Source organism: Ooceraea biroi, chromosome 13, assembly GCF_003672135.1.
Source record: "Ooceraea biroi isolate clonal line C1 chromosome 13, Obir_v5.4, whole genome shotgun sequence".
Lineage (NCBI taxonomy): Eukaryota > Metazoa > Arthropoda > Insecta > Hymenoptera > Formicidae > Ooceraea > Ooceraea biroi.
This window is the reverse complement of record NC_039518.1, coordinates 2209470-2228294: the sequence shown is the minus strand read 5'-3', so window position 1 is coordinate 2228294 and position 18825 is coordinate 2209470. Positions and strand designations below refer to the sequence as shown.

General features: G+C 42.7%; 2 protein-coding genes across 7 annotated transcripts; one reads left to right on the top strand and one right to left on the bottom strand.

The window, feature by feature from the left end:
* Positions 1–1246: 1246 nt before the first annotated feature.
* Positions 1247–11066, top strand: LOC105283875. Of its 6 annotated transcripts, none has more exons than XM_026974615.1 (10): positions 1247–1531; positions 1928–2046; positions 5777–6022; positions 6101–6222; positions 6301–7788; positions 7861–8067; positions 9440–9549; positions 9652–9866; positions 10022–10278; positions 10365–11066. In XM_026974615.1, the coding sequence occupies exons 1-10, from the start codon at positions 1370–1372 to the stop codon at positions 10448–10450; spliced, it is 3012 nt and encodes a 1003-aa protein (XP_026830416.1). In that variant the 5' UTR covers positions 1247–1369; the 3' UTR covers positions 10451–11066. The 6 variants fall into 6 exon arrangements, with proteins under 6 accessions (XP_026830416.1, XP_019888708.1, XP_019888707.1 ...); XM_020033149.2 differs by having other exon boundaries at positions 7858–8067; XM_020033148.2 differs by having other exon boundaries at positions 6098–6222.
* On the bottom strand, positions 10485–18478 carry LOC105283876 (sorting nexin-30). The gene is made up of 7 exons (XM_011346996.3): positions 18201–18478; positions 17793–17948; positions 17601–17711; positions 17356–17520; positions 17079–17274; positions 15435–15709; positions 10485–12003 (listed from the first exon to the last, which is right to left on the bottom strand). The coding sequence occupies exons 1-7, from the start codon at positions 18369–18371 to the stop codon at positions 11641–11643; spliced, it is 1437 nt and encodes a 478-aa protein (XP_011345298.1). The 5' UTR covers positions 18372–18478; the 3' UTR covers positions 10485–11640.
* Positions 18479–18825: the final 347 nt, after the last annotated feature.

Genomic DNA, 18825 nt, shown 5'->3' with positions numbered 1-18825 from the left:
TTCTAGCATCGTGGACACCGGGCTTTAGAAACCACCGCTATCAGCAAATATTTTTAATGTGTTTTCTTAAAAAAAATTACATATTTTATAAATACATAAGTAATGCACACCTTTCTTTCTCTTTTGGAAAGCGAAAAAATGATATATTATCATCATTAATCATTGTGAAAACAATTTTGCACCGCACTCGATGTATTCTCTTAGACATTGTTTTTAACAAAAGCACAAAACAAACAATACAATACAATATGCGAATGTTTATGTTTGGTTATGTTTCTCTATCTATATGTGATCACAGTTACGGAGACAATGTGCGTTCTTCACTTTGAACGGGGTTGGAAGCCGCCCAAGAACATGGCCGCTTGGGATGCGCAAGCAAACCTGCGCGGCTGACTCGAAAACGGGTGCTTGTCCCTATAAATAAAGTCCTGTAGAGCGGACTTTCTTTCTATCTCTACTTCATTTGTGGAAAAGGATTGTTTATTCTGCACAAGCAATAAAGAGCATTTTCGAAACTGCAATTACCATCGTTATAGTGAAAAAATAGTTCATTAGCAACTCCAGGATCACCTTAAGGCGGAAGCGCAGACTTTGGGCTCCCGCACATAGAACGCGGCAAAGCGGCAACGCGGCGGCTAATCACCGTCTTGCTTTTCGGTATTATCAGAAAAGCAAGACGGTGATTGGCCACCGCGTTGCCGCGTCCTGCAGAAGCAGGAGCCCATGGAAATATTCTACATATGACCACAATATAATGATATACAGTAGGGACAAAGAGCGTCGGCACCTTTGATCTTTTTCAGCCGATCCGCCATGTCTTCGGGCGGCAAGTAGCGTATCAATAATATTAGAAACCACCGCTATCAGCAAATATTTTTAATGTGTTTTCTTAAAAAAAATTACATATTTTATAAATACATATGTAATGCACACCTTTCTTTCTCTTTTGGAAAGCGAAAAAATGATATATTATCATCATTAATCATTGTGAAAAACATTTTGCACCGCACTCGATGTATTCTCTTAGACATTGTTTTTAACAAAAGCACAAAACAAACAATACAATACAATATGCGAATGTTTATGTTTGGTTATGTTTCTCTATCTATATGTGATCACAGTTACGGAGACAATGTGCGTTCTTCACTTTGAACGGGGTTGGAAGCCGCCCAAGAACATGGCCGCTTGGGATGCGCAAGCAAACCTGCGCGGCTGACTCGAAAACGGGTGCTTGTCCCTACTGTATATCCTTACACTGTGGTCTTACCCTGCGTGTTTGAACTAACATCAATGAACATCAACATCAGAGGTGCCGACAGGGAGTGTTGTGTGCTGTGCCTGTGCCACGAGTGAGCGAGGTTATTTAAAAATGGCGGACGCGTCGTCTTCCGATACTACCTCAGACTGTTGTAATGAGTGTTTCTCTGACATTACGTCGGAAAAATCGGAGTACGTCGTGGTGGGACGCAAGCCGTGCCCGTCACATCGCCGCAGCAAGCGGAATTTCCTGCAGAAGCTGATGATACGCGAGGTAAGCGGCCTTAACCTTCAAACCTTGACATGAGTGGCATCATCACTGACTGACAGCGTCTCTGCAAACTGGAGTGATTTTTTAATTCTCTTAGCTATGACGATCCTACGATTTAAAGCATTTGCAGGAAGCGAGAGAGTGTTTAATCTTTCGGCTTGTCAGCTTACTTTGTTTAGAGCGTTATGAGCTGCCATTACGTCTCGTAAACTCCGATAAAAATGTGTAATTCTTTCGCGATGCATAAGTCCTCTTTTCTGATACTTTAACAAATCTGTTCACGTCAGGATCCTAAAAAATTTGTTTTAGAAGCATTGTCAAAATGGTGTGCAGTGGCTCGTGTAAGCAATTGTGAAGCATAAGGTTTTGTATTAGGAATTGGAAAATGTTTACTTGCAGATGAGGGGATGCCTGTCAGCGCACAATTACGCGTCAGAGGAAAGACTGTTCACCACTGTACCTAAGTGGCGGCATTTGCCTCTCTTACATGTAATCCCAAAGTCTGCGCTCGAAGCAGGGTACGTTAACAATATTAATATTACACGGATTTGTTTAATTAATGAATATCGGGTTGACCGGAAAGTTCATGCTGATTGTCCTTAGCAAAATTCAAATGCAAGACTCTGTCTTAAAAATTAGTACAAAGTTTTGCGTGTGAATTCTGCCAAAAAAATTCCACATGACTTTTTTGGTAATGTAAAACTTATTAATTTTTAATGCAGTTTTGTGTTTTTTGAATTGTGAGTTTTGCTAAGGGATCAGCATGGACTTTCCATGGCCAATCAATACATTTAATCCATTAATAAGAAAAGATAAATAACTAAAATTCTTTTATTATATTTATTAGGAGTGTGATTTAGTTTTGAGGGTTTTGCAACAGATGGCTGTAGTGTCAATTTGTTTCAATAGCTGTTTCCGATAACAGTGTTGACATTATCCATGACATTTAGTAACATTATAGCAATAGATGCAATAACAGTCGTGTTTGTATCATCGTAAAAATGCAACTTCCGAAACAGCATTTCCGACATGCGTTGCTTTTGTTTTTTAATCAAAAGAAAACTGCGGCTGACGGTTATAGAATTCTTGTGGAAACTTATGGTGATTCTACCCCATGAATTAAGACGTGTGAATACTGGTTTAGACGCTTTAAAAGTGGTGATACTGATGTGAAGGACAAAGAACGCTCGGGACAACCAAGAAAGCTTGAAAATGCAGATTTGCAAGCATTATTGGACGACAATCCAACACGATCCACTTCAGAACTTGCCAGAGCATTAAATGTTGATCGTACAACAGTTACCAAACATTTACATGAAATGGGAAAACTTCAGAAGGAAGGGAAATGGGTTCGACATCAATTATCGGAAAGTGCCATTGCAAACCGGTTGAACATTTGCATTTCGTTGATCGCCGGGCAAAAAAAGAAGAGTCTTTTGTCTCGGATTGTTACTGGGGATGAAAAGTGGATCTATTTTGATAATCCCAAACGCGGAAAATCATCGGTGGATTCAGGCGAACCATCAACATCCACTCCGAGACGCAATATTCACGGTTCAAAAGTAATGCTCTGTACTTGGTGGGATAGTGTACTATGAGCTGTTAAATCCGCACGAGACTGTCACGGCTGATCGTTATCGACACCAATTGTACAAGTTGAAGCAAGCATTGGACCAAAACCGACCAGCAATTGCGAGTAAACGACGGAAAGTGATTCTTCTTCGTGACAACGCTCGACCTCACGTTGCGTTATCAGTGAAAGAAACACTATTAGAGCTTGAATGGCAAGTCTTCTCCGGACATTGCTCCATGCGATTATTATTTGTTCCGGTCGATGCAACACGCTTTAGAGGATACACACTTTGATAATTTCGAAGAAGTGCGAAAATTCGTCGACGAATGGATCGACTCAAAAGAAGAGTGATTTTATCGTGGTGAAATCCATCTCTTGCCAGAGCATTAAATGTTGATCGTACAACAGTTACCAAACATTTACATGAAATGGGAAAAATTCAGAAGGAAGGGAAATGGGTTCGACATCAATTATCGGAAAGTGCCATTTGAACATTTGCATTTTGTTGATCACCAGGCAAAAAAAGAAGAGTCTTTCGTCTCGGATTGTTACTGGGGATGAAAAGTGGATCTATTTTGATAATCCGAAACGCGGAAAATCATGGGTGGATTCAGGCCAACCATCAACATCCACTCCGAGACGCAATATTCACGGTTCAAAAGTAATACTCTGTACTTGGTGGGATAGTGTACTATGAGCTGTTAAATCCGCACGAGACTGTCACGGCTGATCGTTATCGACACCAATTGTACAAGTTGAAGCAAGCATTGGACCAAAAACGACCACCAATTGCGAGTAAACGACGGAAAGTGATTCTTCTTCGTGACAACGCTCGACCTCACGTTGCGTTATCAGTGAAAGAAACACTATTAGAGCTTGAATGGCAAGTCTTCTCCGGACATTGCTCCATGCGATTATTATTTGTTCCGGTCGATGCAACACGCTTTAGAGGATACACACTTTGATAATTTGGAAGAAGTGCGAAAATTCGTCGACGAATGGATCAACTGAAAAGAAGAGTCATTTTATCGCGGTGGAATCCATCTCTTGCCAGAGCATTAAATGTTGATCGTACAACAGTTACCAAACATTTACATGAAATGGGAAAAATTCAGAAGGAAGGGAAATGGGTTCGACATCAATTATCGGAAAGTGCCATTTGAACATTTGCATTTTGTTGATCACCAGGCAAAAAAAGAAGAGTCTTTCGTCTCGGATTGTTACTGGGGATGAAAAGTGGATCTATTTTGATAATCCGAAACGCGGAAAATCATGGGTGGATTCAGGCCAACCATCAACATCCACTCCGAGACGCAATATTCACGGTTCAAAAGTAATACTCTGTACTTGGTGGGATAGTGTACTATGAGCTGTTAAATCCGCACGAGACTGTCACGGCTGATCGTTATCGACACCAATTGTACAAGTTGAAGCGAGCATTGGACAAAAAACGACCACCAATTGCGAGTAAACGACGGAAAGTGATTCTTCTTCGTGACAACGCTCGACCTCACGTTGCATTATCAGTGAAAGAAACACTATTAGAGCTTGAATGGCAAGTCCTCTCCGGACATTGCTCCATGCGATTATTATTTGTTCCGGTGGATGCAACACGCTTTAGAGGATACACACTTTGATAATTTCGAAGAAGTGCGAAAATTCGTCGACGAATGGATCGACTCAAAAGAAGAGTGATTTTATCGTGGTGAAATCCATCTCTTGCCAGAGCATTAAATGTTGATCGTACAACAGTTACCAAACATTTACATGAAATGGGAAAAATTCAGAAAGAAGGGAAATGGTTCGACATCAATTATCGGAAAGTGCCATTGCGAACCGGTTGAACATTTGCATTTCGTTGATCGCCGGGCAAAAAAAGAAGAGTCTTTTGTCTCGAATTGTTACTGGAGATGAAAAGTGGATCTATTTTGATAATCCGAAACGCGGAAAATCATGGGTGGATCCAGGCGAACCATCAACACCCACTCCGAGACGCAATATTCACGGTTCAAAAGTAATGCTCTGTACTTGGTGGGATAGTGTACTATGAGCTGTTAAATCCGCACGAGACTGTCACGGCTGATGGTTATCGACACCAATTGTACAAGTTGAAGCGAGCATTGGACGAAAAACGACCACCAATTGCGAGCAAACGACGGAAAGTGATTCTTCTTCGTGACAACGCTCGACCTCACGTTGCGTTATCAGTGAAAGAAACACTATTAGAGCTTGAATGGCAAGTCTTCTCCGGACATTGCTCCATGCGATTATTATTTGTTCCGGTCGATGCAACACGCTTTAGAGGATACACACTTTGATAATTTGGAAGAAGTGCAAAAATTCATCGACGAATGGATCAACTGAAAAGAAGAGTGATTTTATCGTGGTGGAATCCATCTCTTGCCAGAAAGATGGGAAAAAGTTATAGAAAACGAAGGAAAATATTTTGATGAAGGTATTCATTCATTATCATATTTAAATACATGCGCTTTTGAGCAAAAAAACCCTCAAAACTAAATCACACCCCTAATATTATATTTTTTATTTCATTATATTTTGCAATTTATTATGTTTATTATATTTGATGATGCAATAATTAATTTGGAAAATGGCAAAATGACAGGTTTTTAGTGTCCTGAAATAAGCATAATTGTAAGCGATTTTTATTTTACAAGACACATCGTTATGGGATTAACGCAATGTGGTCAGTTCCTGCTCACGTACACGTATACGCTGGATGTCAGCAGTAACACGTCCCTGTACAAATACCTGTTACACTGGTGGGCTATCACGCCAAACCGCGTCGCCCGCAAAGTTGCCGAAGTTACGTTGTTTGGGAATTATACGATTTATAGAGAATTGAGCATAGTTATATCGCAATGGCCAATGGAGCGGAATAAACTTGTAATACACGGCCTCTGGTACGTCGTGAATTTTATCTCGTCTTAGACTCGAAGGATGAGACGCGCAAAGTCAGTAATCTTTCTTTATTTTAGTAGTACAAATTTCTTACACCTACAACCGACTGATAGAGCATATTTAACTATAACGACGGTACCGTCTCTTTATAATTGCAAAGATTGCTTAAAGATCGCTGCATCGTACGAGGAAGAAGGTGAAGGTAATAAATTATACAGATATTTACACAATGCTGTTATACATTTTCATAAAACGATACAATTGTGATTGCGTCGTACAGAACTAGCGGCAAACTGGGACGGTTGCGTGCGGTGTAATTGCTTGCAACATGGATTGACAGTTCACACGACGTACGAGGTGATCTCGCCGTATCCGAAGTTTCGGGCAACGGTGTGTCTGAATTACTGGAACCACGTGGTGGTCAACACGGGGAATTTCCTCCACGTTCTCCGAGTAGACTTAAACATACCGAGATCGAAGAATCAAAGAACATGCGACAAGCAGGACAGTTCTGTGCACGAGCCCGGAGCCATGGTGCCGGACACGATCCCGTTGGACATGAGTGACGTCGAGGAGACGGACTACTCCTCGAGGACAGAAGAGGGACAGAAGTACGAGAGCTCGGACGAGAAGGTCGGCACGCCGGAGTGCGTGGACCGCTCGCCGAAGTGCGAGTCCAGCCTGGAGCAGGACTTTCTAGACGAGCCGGTTAAGCTAGGACGCGACTTACCGTTAACTACCTCAAGCAGCAATCAAAGCGACTGTGTCTGTGATATAAGTAGTAAACCTGACGTCGCTTTAAGTATTAAGTTGTGCGACTGCTCGAGCACGGCCGAGTGCACCAGGTGCGGCCGGGGCAGCGGCGGCAGCGACAGCCCGGTCTCGCGGGCCGGCGGCGTCGAGCAGACCGCCATCTCGGTGCGGGACAAAATTCTGCAGGACTTTTGCGAGGATACGTCGCAGGAGCTTAACATCGGCAGCGATCTGATCACGCTGGTGAAACACCCGTCGTGCTCGCCGCGCTCGACGCCGCAGAGACTGCCAGCTGATCTCAGGACGATAACCACGTGGTCGTCCCCGATACTTACCCCGCCGTCGGACATCCTGCGCACCCGCAACTCGGAGTCTAGTCACAGAGTCCAGATCCCGCAACGTAGTACCAACAGTAGCAGCAGCCAGCAACGTTCGAGCTCGCCGCAACCTGGCGCCTCGCAGCAGGATGCGAATTCCGTGGCGTCTATAAGCTCGCCGCTGCAGTCCGTATCAATTAGCTCCGCCTCGTCGTCGCGCTCGTCCCGCTTGATGTCGCCGCCCATCGCCAGGTCGTTTCGCCACCCGAGCCCGCGCAAGAGATCAAGTCTGCACTCGCCCCCGCCCGTCGTTAACGCGAGCCAATCGGCTCGGACGACGAGGGCGACGCACAAGCTGATCCTCGAGGCGGAGAAGGCGTACGAGTTCACGGATGAAGCGCAGGAGACGACGTGCGAGAAGCTCAGCTCGTTCAGGAAGCGCCGATTAGCCGACAAGAAGTACGAGTTCTGCGACGAAGCGGAAGACGCGGAGAACATCATCCCCTTCAAGCATATACGCGATCAGTTCAAGCACCGCGGCGCCTGTTCCATACATCAGATACCCTCCTCGCCGGCGATGTCGCCGGTGTTGCCGAACGGCCGCCGGCACTGGGTCGACTCGGATCAGAGCGAGTCGGACGAGTTGAATCTTGCTCAAGACATTAGTATAGCTACCGATCTGACGAATCCCGAAACAGGTAAAGCTCTTGGTTATTCATCGAGAAGAGAGTTAGACGAATGGATCTGATAAAAGTAAATTTTGCCAGCAGAGAAGAACGTACTTCGGCCGTTGAACCAGAATCAACTGTTCAACGGCGGCGTGCACCGTGACCGCGTCGGCAAGTGTTGCCCGAATTTCTCGCCATTGGTCCCTAGAAATAACTTGCAGTATCCTTCGATAAAGTGCACCGCGCGTTTCAAGCGCAGTTACATAGAGCTCGACGACGAGATGATATCGGTGATCACGGACGTGGAAGGTACGTACTGAAACATAATACGCCATTCTGCTTCGATTAGTTCGTAATGTATTGGGTCGTCCGGAAAGTTCGTGCCGATTTTGAAGGAAAATTCAAAGGCAACATTCTTTTATGTCGATAAATATTTATTGACTTATGTATGCACCGTTTTGTTTCACAACCTTTGTCCATCTTTCACGCAACCGGAAGATTCCATTCTCCCAGAACTTCTTAGGTTTCTCGGCGAAAAACTCCTCCAGGTGGTTTTTTATGTCGATCAAAGAGTTGAAGTTCTTGCCGCTAAGAGAATTTTGCAAAGACCTAAATAAGTGAAAGTCTGAAGGTGCAATGTCTGGTGAATACGGTGGGTGAGGTGGCACATCCCAGCCAAACTCCAACAATTTTTGTCGGGTAGTCAAAGAAACATGAGGTCTGGCATTGTCCTGACGGAACACGACGCCCTTCCTATTAGCTAATTCTGGACGTTTTTCCTGAATCGCTGTCTTTAATTCGTCCAGTCGCGAGCAGTACTTATCTGCATTTATCGTTTGGTTGTGTGGTAGGAGCTCATAATATAGGATTCCTTTCCAATCCCACCAGACGCAGAGCATGACTTTTTTTGGACGAAGGCCGGCTTTCGGAGTGGTTAATGCTGGTTCATTTCGCTTACCCCAGGATCTTTTTCGTTCTACATTGTTGTAAATGATCCATTTTTCGTCACCCGTCACTAATTGCTTCAAAAATGGTACGTTTTCGTTGCGCTTGTACAGCGAGTCGCAGATGGAAATGCGATCCATTAAATTTTTCGGCCAAATTATGCGAACCCATACACCATAGCGACTTACGTAACCAAGCTTCACTACATGATCGTGGACAGTGGTTTTCGATATTTTCAGTATCTCTGCCAATTCACGTGTCGTGTAGCGCGGGTTATTCTCGATCAGTGTCTTGATTTGGTCATCATCAGTAGTAGAGGTCTGCCCGAGCGTTCTTGGTCCTTAAGGTTAAAATCACCAGCTCTAAACTTAGCGAACCACTTACGTACGGTTCTTTCAGCTAAAGCGCCTTCTCCGTAAACAGAACATATCGAATTTGTTGCTTGTGAGGCATTTTTGCCTTTCCGGTAATAGAAAAGCATCAAGTGTCTAAAATGTTCTTTGTTTTCTTCCATCTTGAAAAGAGTACAAAACTGACACGAATCAATTAATCTGAAACAACGTTTTTCCTAAAGATGCGTTGAAATGTCACCTTTAAGCATATGTATATAAATCGTATGTTTTCAATAACATTGATATATTCAGACATGTTCCAACGCCATCTATTAAAAATCGGCACGAACTTTCCGGACGACCCAATAATTACACAGAAATCGATATTGAGATCATTTTTGCAGACGAAGAAACGGGAGGATACGTAAGCTATCAATGTGTACTTCCAATGCTCGTGCACGGTTCCGGATACGTTCAAATGCAGATGATCAGCAACAGCAAAGCGGAGAAATTGGTACTTTCTACCTTAAAATTGAAAAAAATAAGAATAAGAATAACAGATAGTTATAAGGATAAATGAATACAATGTTATTAATGCGATTGAAAACATTTGCAGATAGTGCCGTGCGTTTCGATAACACAGTTGAGTTTCGATATCGAGACTTTCTCTCACCACATAGCAGACTGGATCTGCACGAGATTCAAGAAAAAGTATTGGCATTGTAGCGACTATGATATCGAAATAATTGACGTGTGCGCGCTTAGCGGCGATATTATATGTTTGCATATAATGAAGATCCAAGCAAGTGAGTTATGTAGCCAAACGCAATGGTAAGCACACATGCTATTCTCCCATCCTATGAGTTATACGTTTCTGATCTAATCGTGTGTTAACTTCACTTGCACGAATTGCCGCACTTCTTACGTTATTTATATTAAAATAACGGATCGCCGTGCAGATAATTTCCACAAATTAATGCATTCAGTTCGCAAGAGAGGAAGCAGTACGAGGTCGGTTGTAAATTCACGTGGAACATCGACACGAGCGAGTACAGGATAACGGACGTGCTGCCGCTGGAGGAGGTGAAGCCGGAATCCTGGAAGCCGACTATCACGAATATACCGAATTTTCGTAGCCAGTTGTGGAACCCGACGCGTCGCTTAGCCACGCAGTTGCGGGAAAAGATCCAGCAGCCGTACGCGCACACCGTGCGCTTCCTCCACAACGAGATGAGCTTGGCAGGTTGGTACATCGAGGAGTCTCGCGCGGTCTCGTTCCTCGAGCGATATCGGCGATGTCGCACACATGACCCGACGATGTTGTTGCAGGCGAGTCTATAACCAAGCTCACGGATCTGGACAATCTGGTGCAGTTCTACATAACGCCGATAATGACCGACGCCTTAATAGAATGAGAAGAGGGCAACGGAACTAAAATACCGCACGTCTCATTGCAAACAATAATTTATTTATTAATACAAATCCAGCCGTGTTGGCTGGCGCGTTAAGCCCGGTTAAGCCAGCGCGGCGGTATAATGTATAGAAACGTACTCCGCGTCAGGTTTATTACAACAAACGATAAGGAGTACTCGACCGAGCATAAATAACAGATACGACGAGAGGAATATGCTAAGTTGTATAGAACACACTCCCTGCTACACGTTATTCTTCCGCAACGCCGAGCATAATGATTAGGAGTGCGACGTGACTTGTTCATAACTTAGAGACACAGGGTATGTTCGCGGAGACGCTATTAACGCTACTAATCTATAATTTATGTCACGCTACATAGAGTTTTAGCGCTAAATAGCGCTGATAGTGAGCTCCCCGAACACAGCCCTAGACTACGAAGGTAACTAACTAACGATACAACGAAACTCGTAAGCATTGCGCTCCGATTTGTAAAATTTACCAGTGCTGTATACTATACATTGAATTTATCTACGCTATTGTATTATGGTAACTACTGTACTTTGGTAACTAGATATAGCGATGACTAAACTGATTGTCAATAAATGTATTGTAATGTGATTCAAAGTAGGAGAGAGAGAGGGAGAGAGAGAAAGAGAGAGAGGGAGGGAACGGTGACAGCCAACTCGATACTTGGTCCCCAAATTAATGACCTAAATCTCTCTAAAAAAAAACAAAAAAAAACAAACGAACAAGAGATCCATCTTGAAGAATATTTCTTGTACACGATACACATACACGGTGAAACTGGAGTCCCACATATAGTCACGTATGTCGGAGCAAAATACATTACACTGAATTTTTCACTTAGTTATTGCAGGATCGCGGTGTGCCGAGATAGACTTTTGATATTAGCGTATTGTACATAAATGCACGACGTTCATCATTGTTAAATGCACTCACCAAGTTGCAAATTCGCAATTACTAAGTAACTCCTCCCCCGAGATCCCGAGACGACGATTCGACGCTGTTTCAGAAGCGATGAGTATCTGAAGCTAACGATAAAGATTGTTCTTTGGATTGCAATAAATTTCGTGTCATTACTTAATAGAGATTCTTACGAACTGACGTGTTACTAGCTTCGCGTACGTAACGTTTGTTTTCTCGTCTTTCCGGATGGCGACAGGCCAGCTGTTCAAACGGGTATTTTAACGGGCGGCCCTACGTTAACGTCGGAGCTGCCGATTCCGTCGAGCTTGAGGCCGGCGAGGGTCTCCTCCCACGCGTTCATGCACTGCTGATAGTGTCTGATATGTCGGTCCGCCATCGCGATCAGCATGTTCTTCAGATCCTGTTGCTTCTCCACGTTCCACCTCTGCAAGTCGCTCCGTAGATTCTCGTTCGCGCACTCCACGCGATCGTGCAGTATCTCCGCTTGCTTGGCTAGTCGCGGAATCGTCTGGCCGAGCCTCTCCAACTTCTCATCGCGGGATTCCGCTTTCCACAGAGAGCCGCCCCATCCTTGCGCGGAAATCGTGCAGCTCGTATTTCCTACCAACTGCATACGAATGCGATCAGACTGCATTTCTTTTTTTTGTTTTTAATTTGTATTTCTATTTTATTATGTCTAATTTTTAATATATAATATTGGGTTGGCCAAAAAGTAATTGCGTTTTTTTTATATAAATAAAAGGCGAATTTTTCATGGGAAACAAAAACTTTATTAAACAATATATTGTCCATTTTGTTTGATTATCTTTTGCCATTTTTCAGGCAACTTCATGATTCCGCGCTCAAAAAAGTTCTTATCTTTTTCAGCAAAAAACAATTCCAACAACGATTTCATATCCTCATCGGCAGTAAAGGTTTTACCATTCAAGGCGTTTTGCAAAGAACGAAACAAATGGTAATCTGATGGTGCCAGGTCTGGCGAATATGGTGGATGTGGTAACATCATGGTAACACGTCCCATCCAAGCTGCAACAATTTTTCACGAGTGACCAAACTTGTACGTGGTCTAGCGTTATCATGGTGAAACACAACACCTTTGCGATTCACCAATTCTCGACGTTTCTGTTTGATGGCATCATTTAATTTATCCAGTCGACGACAGTATACGTCTGAATGAATGGTTTGATTCCTTGCAAGCAGCTCAAAATACACAGTCCCACCAGACTGACAGCATAATCTTTCTTTGGTGAATATCTGCTTTTCAAGTGCTTTCAGCAGGTTCATCACGCTTGTGCTCCACGATCGTTTTCGTTTGACGTTGTTGTAGACGATCGATTTTTCGTCGCCTGTTATCATACGTTTCAAAAATCGATCATTTTCCTCACGTTTCAAAAGAGAATCGCAGATGTCAATACGCTCAGTGAGATGAATTTCTTTGAGCTCATGTGGTACCCAAATATCGAGCTTACTAATGTATCCAAGTCGTTTTGAATGGTTTTCAACACTCGATTTCGATATGTTAAGATTCTCAGCAATCTCTCGTGTCGTTAAACGCCGATTGGAATCGATCAGTGCCTTTATTTTGCCATCATCAATTTCGATTGGCCTTCCTGAGCGTGGTGCATCTTTCACGTTAAAATCTCCAGATCGAAATTTAGTACACCAATTTTGACACTGCCGCAGTTTTAAAGCATCTTCGCCATATATTGGGTTGGCCAAAAAGTAATTGCGTTTTTTTCATATAAATAAAAGGCGAATTTTTCATGGGAAACAAAAACTTTATTAAACAATATATTGTCCATTTTGTTTGATTATCTTTTGCCATTTTTCAGGCAACTTCATGATTCCGCGCTCAAAAAAGTTCTTATCTTTTTCAGCAAAACACAATTTCAAGAACGATTTGATATCATCATCGGCAGTAAAGGTTTTACCATTCAAGGTGTTTTGCAAAGAACGAAACGAATGGTAATCTGATGGTGCCAGGTCTGGCGAATATGGTGGATGTGGTAACACATCCCATCCAAGCTGCAACAATTTTTCACGAGTGACCAAACTTGTACGTGGTCTAGCGTTATCATGGTGAAACACAACACCTTTGCGATTCACCAATTCTCGACGTTTCTGTTTGATGGCATCGTTTAATTTATCCAGTTGACGACAGTATACGTCTGAATGAATGGTTTGATTCCTTGCAAGCAGCTCAAAATACACAGTCCCACCAGACTGACAGCATAATCTTTCTTTGGTGAATATCTGCTTTTCAAGTGCTTTCAGCAGGTTCATCACGCTTGCTCCACGATCGCTTTCGTTTGACGTTGTTGTAGACGATCGATTTTTCGTCGCCTGTTATCATACGTTTCTAAAATCGATCATTTTCCTCACGTTTCAAAAGAGAATCGCAGATGTCAATACGCTTAGTGAGATGAATTTCTTTGAGCTCATGTGGTACCCAAATATCGAGCTTACTAATGTATCCAAGTCGTTTAAAATGATTTTCAACACTCGATTTCGATATGTTAAGATTCTCAGCAATCTCTCGTGTCGTTAAACGCCGATTGGAATCGATCAGTGCCTTTATTTTGCCATCATCAATTTCGATTGGCCTTCCTGAGCGTGGTGCATCTTTCACGTTAAAATCTCCAGATCGAAATTTAGTACACCAATTTTGACACTGCCGCAGTTTTAAAGCATCTTCGCCATATATTGGGTTGGCCAAAAAGTAATTGCGTTTTTTTTTAATATAAATAAAAGGCGAATTTTTCATGGGAAACAAAAACTTTATTAAACAATATATTGTCCATTTTGTTTGATTATCTTTTGCCATTTTTCAGGCAACTTCATGATTCCGCGCTCAAAAAAGTTCTTATCTTTTTCAGCAAAAAACAATTTCAAGAACGATTTGATATCCTCATCGGCAGTAAAGGTTTTACCATTCAAGGTGTTTTGCAAAGAACGAAACGAATGGTAATCTGATGGTGCCAGGTCTGGCGAATATGGTGGATGTGGTAACACATCCCATCCAAGCTGCAACAATTTTTCACGAGTGACCAAACTTGTACGTGGTCTAGCGTTATCATGGTGAAACACAACACCTTTGCGATTCACCAATTCTCGACGTTTTGTTTGATGGCATCGTTTAATTTATCCAGTTGACGACAGTATACGTCTGAATGAATGGTTTGATTCCTTGCAAGCAGCTCAAAATACACAGTCCCACCAGACTGACAGCATAATCTTTCTTTGGTGAATATCTGCTTTTCAAGTGCTTTCAGCAGGTTCATCACGCTTGTGCTCCACGATCGTTTTCGTTTGACGTTGTTGTAGACGATCGATTTTTCGTCGCCTGTTATCATACGTTTCAAAAATCGATCATTTTCCTCACGTTTCAAAAGAGAATCGCAGATGTCAATACGCTTAGTGAGATGAATTTCTTTGAGCTCATGTGGTACCCAAATATCGAGCTTACTAATGTATCCAAGTCGTTTTAAATGGTTTTCAACACTAGATTTCGATATGTTAAGATTCTCAGCAATCTCTCGTGTCGTTAAACGCCGATTGGAATCGATCAGTGCCTTTATTTTGCCATCATCAATTTCGATTGGCCTTCCTGAGCGTGGTGCATCTTTCACGTTAAAATCTCCAGATCGAAATTTAGTACACCAATTTTGACACTGCCGCAGTTTTAAAGCATCTTCGCCATGTACATGACAACTTTTTATGAGCTTGCACAGCGTTTTTCCCTTTTCGGAAGTAATAAAACAAAATATGAGGAAAATGTTCTTTTTGATTTTCCATTTTGAAATCGACGGCAAACAAACAATTGTTAACGAAATCGTGCACTTTCTTTTTGTAAAACAAGCTTGAACTGTGAGTTGTTAACCTACATAATGAATTTGCGGTTTAGAATGAAGTTAGTTACATTTCAAGACATGCATGTCCATCTATGGGAAAAAACGCAATTACTTTTTGGCCAACCCAATAATTTTAATTAATTTCTAATTTAATAAATCTGAAGGATAATAATCCATAGACAAATACCTGATCCTTTTCGAATCTTCTCTTTGCCAGTAGGTCGAGAGTTATTTCGTATTCGATCTGCATCGAATCCCGTCGGGAGAATGCATTCTTTACCGCTTCTATATACGCGACGTACTCGCGTTCATCGTTGGGCACGTTTTCCAAGAGTTTCTGATGCGCCATCGCGTTCGTTTCCACCGCTTTAGCGATCGCCAATAGGATCGGCGCAAGTTCTGGTTCCGAAGTCGCCCACAGGGTGAATATGGGGTGCAACTGATGAAGCTCGACTAGATAATCTGTTGGATTACACGGTAATGTAAAAATTGGCAATTTTGCAATACGATTGTATTGGGTTGTTCGGAAAGTTATTTCGTTTTTTCAAGGAAAAATGAAAGGCGGTTTTTTCATATTTAGAATAAATTTTATTCAGTGATGTATTGGCCATTTTGTTCCACTACCTTTCGTCATCTTTCTGGCAACTTTAAGATTCCACACTCATAGAAGTCCTTCTTCTTATTGACAAAAAATTGAAGCAAGTGATTTTTGTCGCCTTCATTTGAATCAAAGTTTACAGTGTTCAAAGAATTTTGTAGAGACCGGAACAAATGGTAATCGGATGGTTCCAGATCAGGAGAGTATGGTGGGTGTGGTAGCACATCCCATCCAAGCTGTAAAAGCTTCTGGCGAGTGACCAAACTTGTGTGTGGTCTGGCATTGTCGTGATGGAATACGACACCTTTCCTATTCGCCAATTCCGGTCGCTTCTGCTTGATGGCAGCATCCAATTCATCCAGCTGACGACAATACACTTTCGAATCAATCGTCTGGTTGCTTGGTAGTAGCTCGAAAAATACGATTCCCTTCCAATCCCACCATACAGAAAGCATGATCTTCTTTTGATGAATATCTGCCTTGGATGTCGATTGAGCAGGTTCATCTTGCCTGCACCATGATCGTTTTCGCTTAACATTGTTGTAAACAATCCATTTTTCATCTCCAGTTATGATTCGCTTCAAAAATGGTTCATTTTCTTCACGTTTCAACGATGAATCGCAGATGGTAATGCGTCGAATCAAGTCAATTTCCTTTAAATTGTGTGGAACCCAAATATCGAGCTTTCAAACGAATCCAAGGCGTTTCAAATAATCGTAAACGGTCGAATTCGATAAATTTAACTTTTCAGCACTTTCGCGTGTTGTTATGCGACGGTTTGCATCCACCAGAGCCTTTATTTTCTCGTCATCAGCTTTAATTGGCCGACTTGAACGTGGCGCATCTTTCAAATCGAAATTTCCAGTACGAAATTTCGAAAACCAATTCTGACACTGACATTAACTCAATACATCTTCTCCGTACACGGCACACAATTTTGTTCTCGCTTGCACTGCATTTTTACCCTTTCGGTAGTAAAAAAGCAAAATATTATGAAAATGCTCACTTTGATTTTCCATGTTTGATGTGATGCCAAAAAAAATTACTTGACAGATCGCAACACAATAAGATACTAAATGACGTCTGAAATGTCAGTTGTCAAAATATTAAACGAATTTGCCGCTTAGAGTAAGGCTAAGTATCGAGGAACGCGACTAACGACATCTCTTTGTGGAAAACGAAATTACTTTCCGACAACCCAATATATTTGTGAGAGGAGTGTGTTACGAGTACCTTGCCTTTCCTTGTGTATGCGGTGATTAATCTTGTCTATGGTCGACAGTTTTTCACCCAACGCCGTGCAGTAGTCGCGCGTCTGATCGAACTCCAAGTTACGCTGCTTTATCGTGTACGTGCTCGCGATATTTTGCAAGGAGTCCGTCACTTTGCCGAGTACGTTGCCACGGTTTTTACGATGAACGAGAAACTCCTACGTAGAAAATTAATTAATTCGCATTCGATGTGACTTTCGTCACTACGGCTTACCCAGTGGGATCGTATCTACGCTTACCGCGGGTTTAGTCGTGAGAAAAATATGAAGATTCCTGTCGCAGCTGAGAATAGGATGATTCACCACTCTGTTCAAGAATATATGCAAGAGCTTCATGCGTGCCACGATGAACTCCTTGGAGTAGCGGTCCAGCTGGGCGAGCAACGTGTGCTTGCCTGGCATAGGCTATGATAACATTCACCAAGATTCCTTGAGATCTAATATATAAATACGACAAATTCAAGAAGACAGCGGCAAAAACTTACCGGTATAATGTGTGTCGGATAAGTATCCACTAATTTTTGGCGCAGCCAGATAAAGTCATTGTACCGCCTACGAACTACGTACTCTCCTTCTTCAAACTCTGGACGAGTAGTCTGGAAGATTGTTCAAGCTACGTTACTTGGATATACATCGATATTGAACCATCAAAGTCGTACTACGATGGCTGCACTTACCCTGGTTGTGATACGGAATGTAATGTACGTTTCAAGACTCTCCAGATGTTTCTGAGGGTTGTCTACCTTGACCTGCAAGTCTCGTGAATCTGTCTGGAAGTCCGATATCTCTTGGTCTGCCAGAGTAGAGAAGCTATCGATAGACGGGGATGCAATCTGCAAAGTTGTAAGAACAAGTGATTAATTATCGATCAATTATGAAATTTCCTTCTGTCTAACTTATCGTCAAAACACACAAATATTATTTTAAAAACTATTGTTAAACAAAATTACACAAGCTTAACGCATATGTTAAATTGAAGATTGCTCAATCATCCCAGGGCACGACGTCGAGATATAAGAAAATAAGCTGGACGTCAGCGCGAGGAACTGCCAAAGTGGGTCTCCGGGTTACGCTACTCTACGTACCACGGAGCCTTCGATGGAGGTGCTGCAGTTGGACAAGAAGTCGACGTCGCGGCTCTCCTGCTTCACGATCCCGCCCACTGCCATCGAGCTCACCTCCAGGATCGCCGAGTCCTCGGCGACCTTCTCGCCTCCTAAATTCTCCACCTCCGACGTTTCCGACGAGGTCATCATTTTCCTGACAGTTGGATAACAACACTCAGATAACACACTCGAGTAACGTCAAGCTAACTGCTAATAACAGCGTACGCGGGCTCGGTGACAGTTGGCGCGCATGCGCCGCGGCTCACTTCACGCCAATGCGCGATGCATTCCCGATACGCTGCGGACAGAGAGAAACCTGAGCGCGGCCACCAGCCTCCCGACGTTTGGCGCCGCCTGACAAAGTGGACGTGAACTAGTTCGTTACGCTCGGTAATGATGCAAGGAGCATTTTCCAGCGGTACGGAAAGTACATACCATGAATAGCTGCGGTTCGGCGGGAAGCGCGGTAGTCCAGTGGCTAAGCGCGAGACTCGTATTTTGCCATCCGCGCAAGTTGGGTTCGAGACCGAGTTGTGATAATTGTTTTTCGGATTTTTGTTTCTTTGTGTTTGCATTATATTTTTTTATTATGTAAATAATGATT

Bases quoted from the DNA above. Each gene is read 5' to 3' on its own strand.
- LOC105283875 (XM_026974614.1), top strand. From the start codon at position 1,370: ATGGCGGACGCGTCGTCTTCCGATACTACCTCAGACTGTTGTAATGAG. The intron at 6,223-6,300 runs GTAATAAATTAT...TGCGTCGTACAG, and splicing joins GTACGAGGAAGAAGGTGAAG to AACTAGCGGCAAACTGGGAC. The intron at 9,867-10,021 runs GTAAGCACACAT...TAATGCATTCAG, and splicing joins TTATGTAGCCAAACGCAATG to TTCGCAAGAGAGGAAGCAGT.
- LOC105283876 (XM_011346996.3), bottom strand. From the start codon at position 18,371: ATGATGACCTCGTCGGAAACGTCGGAGGTGGAGAATTTAGGAGGCGAG. The intron at 17,521-17,600 runs GTAAGTTTTTGC...ATGTTATCATAG, and splicing joins ATCCGACACACATTATACCG to CCTATGCCAGGCAAGCACAC. The intron at 15,710-17,078 runs GTACTCGTAACA...GTAATCCAACAG, and splicing joins CATACACAAGGAAAGGCAAG to ATTATCTAGTCGAGCTTCAT.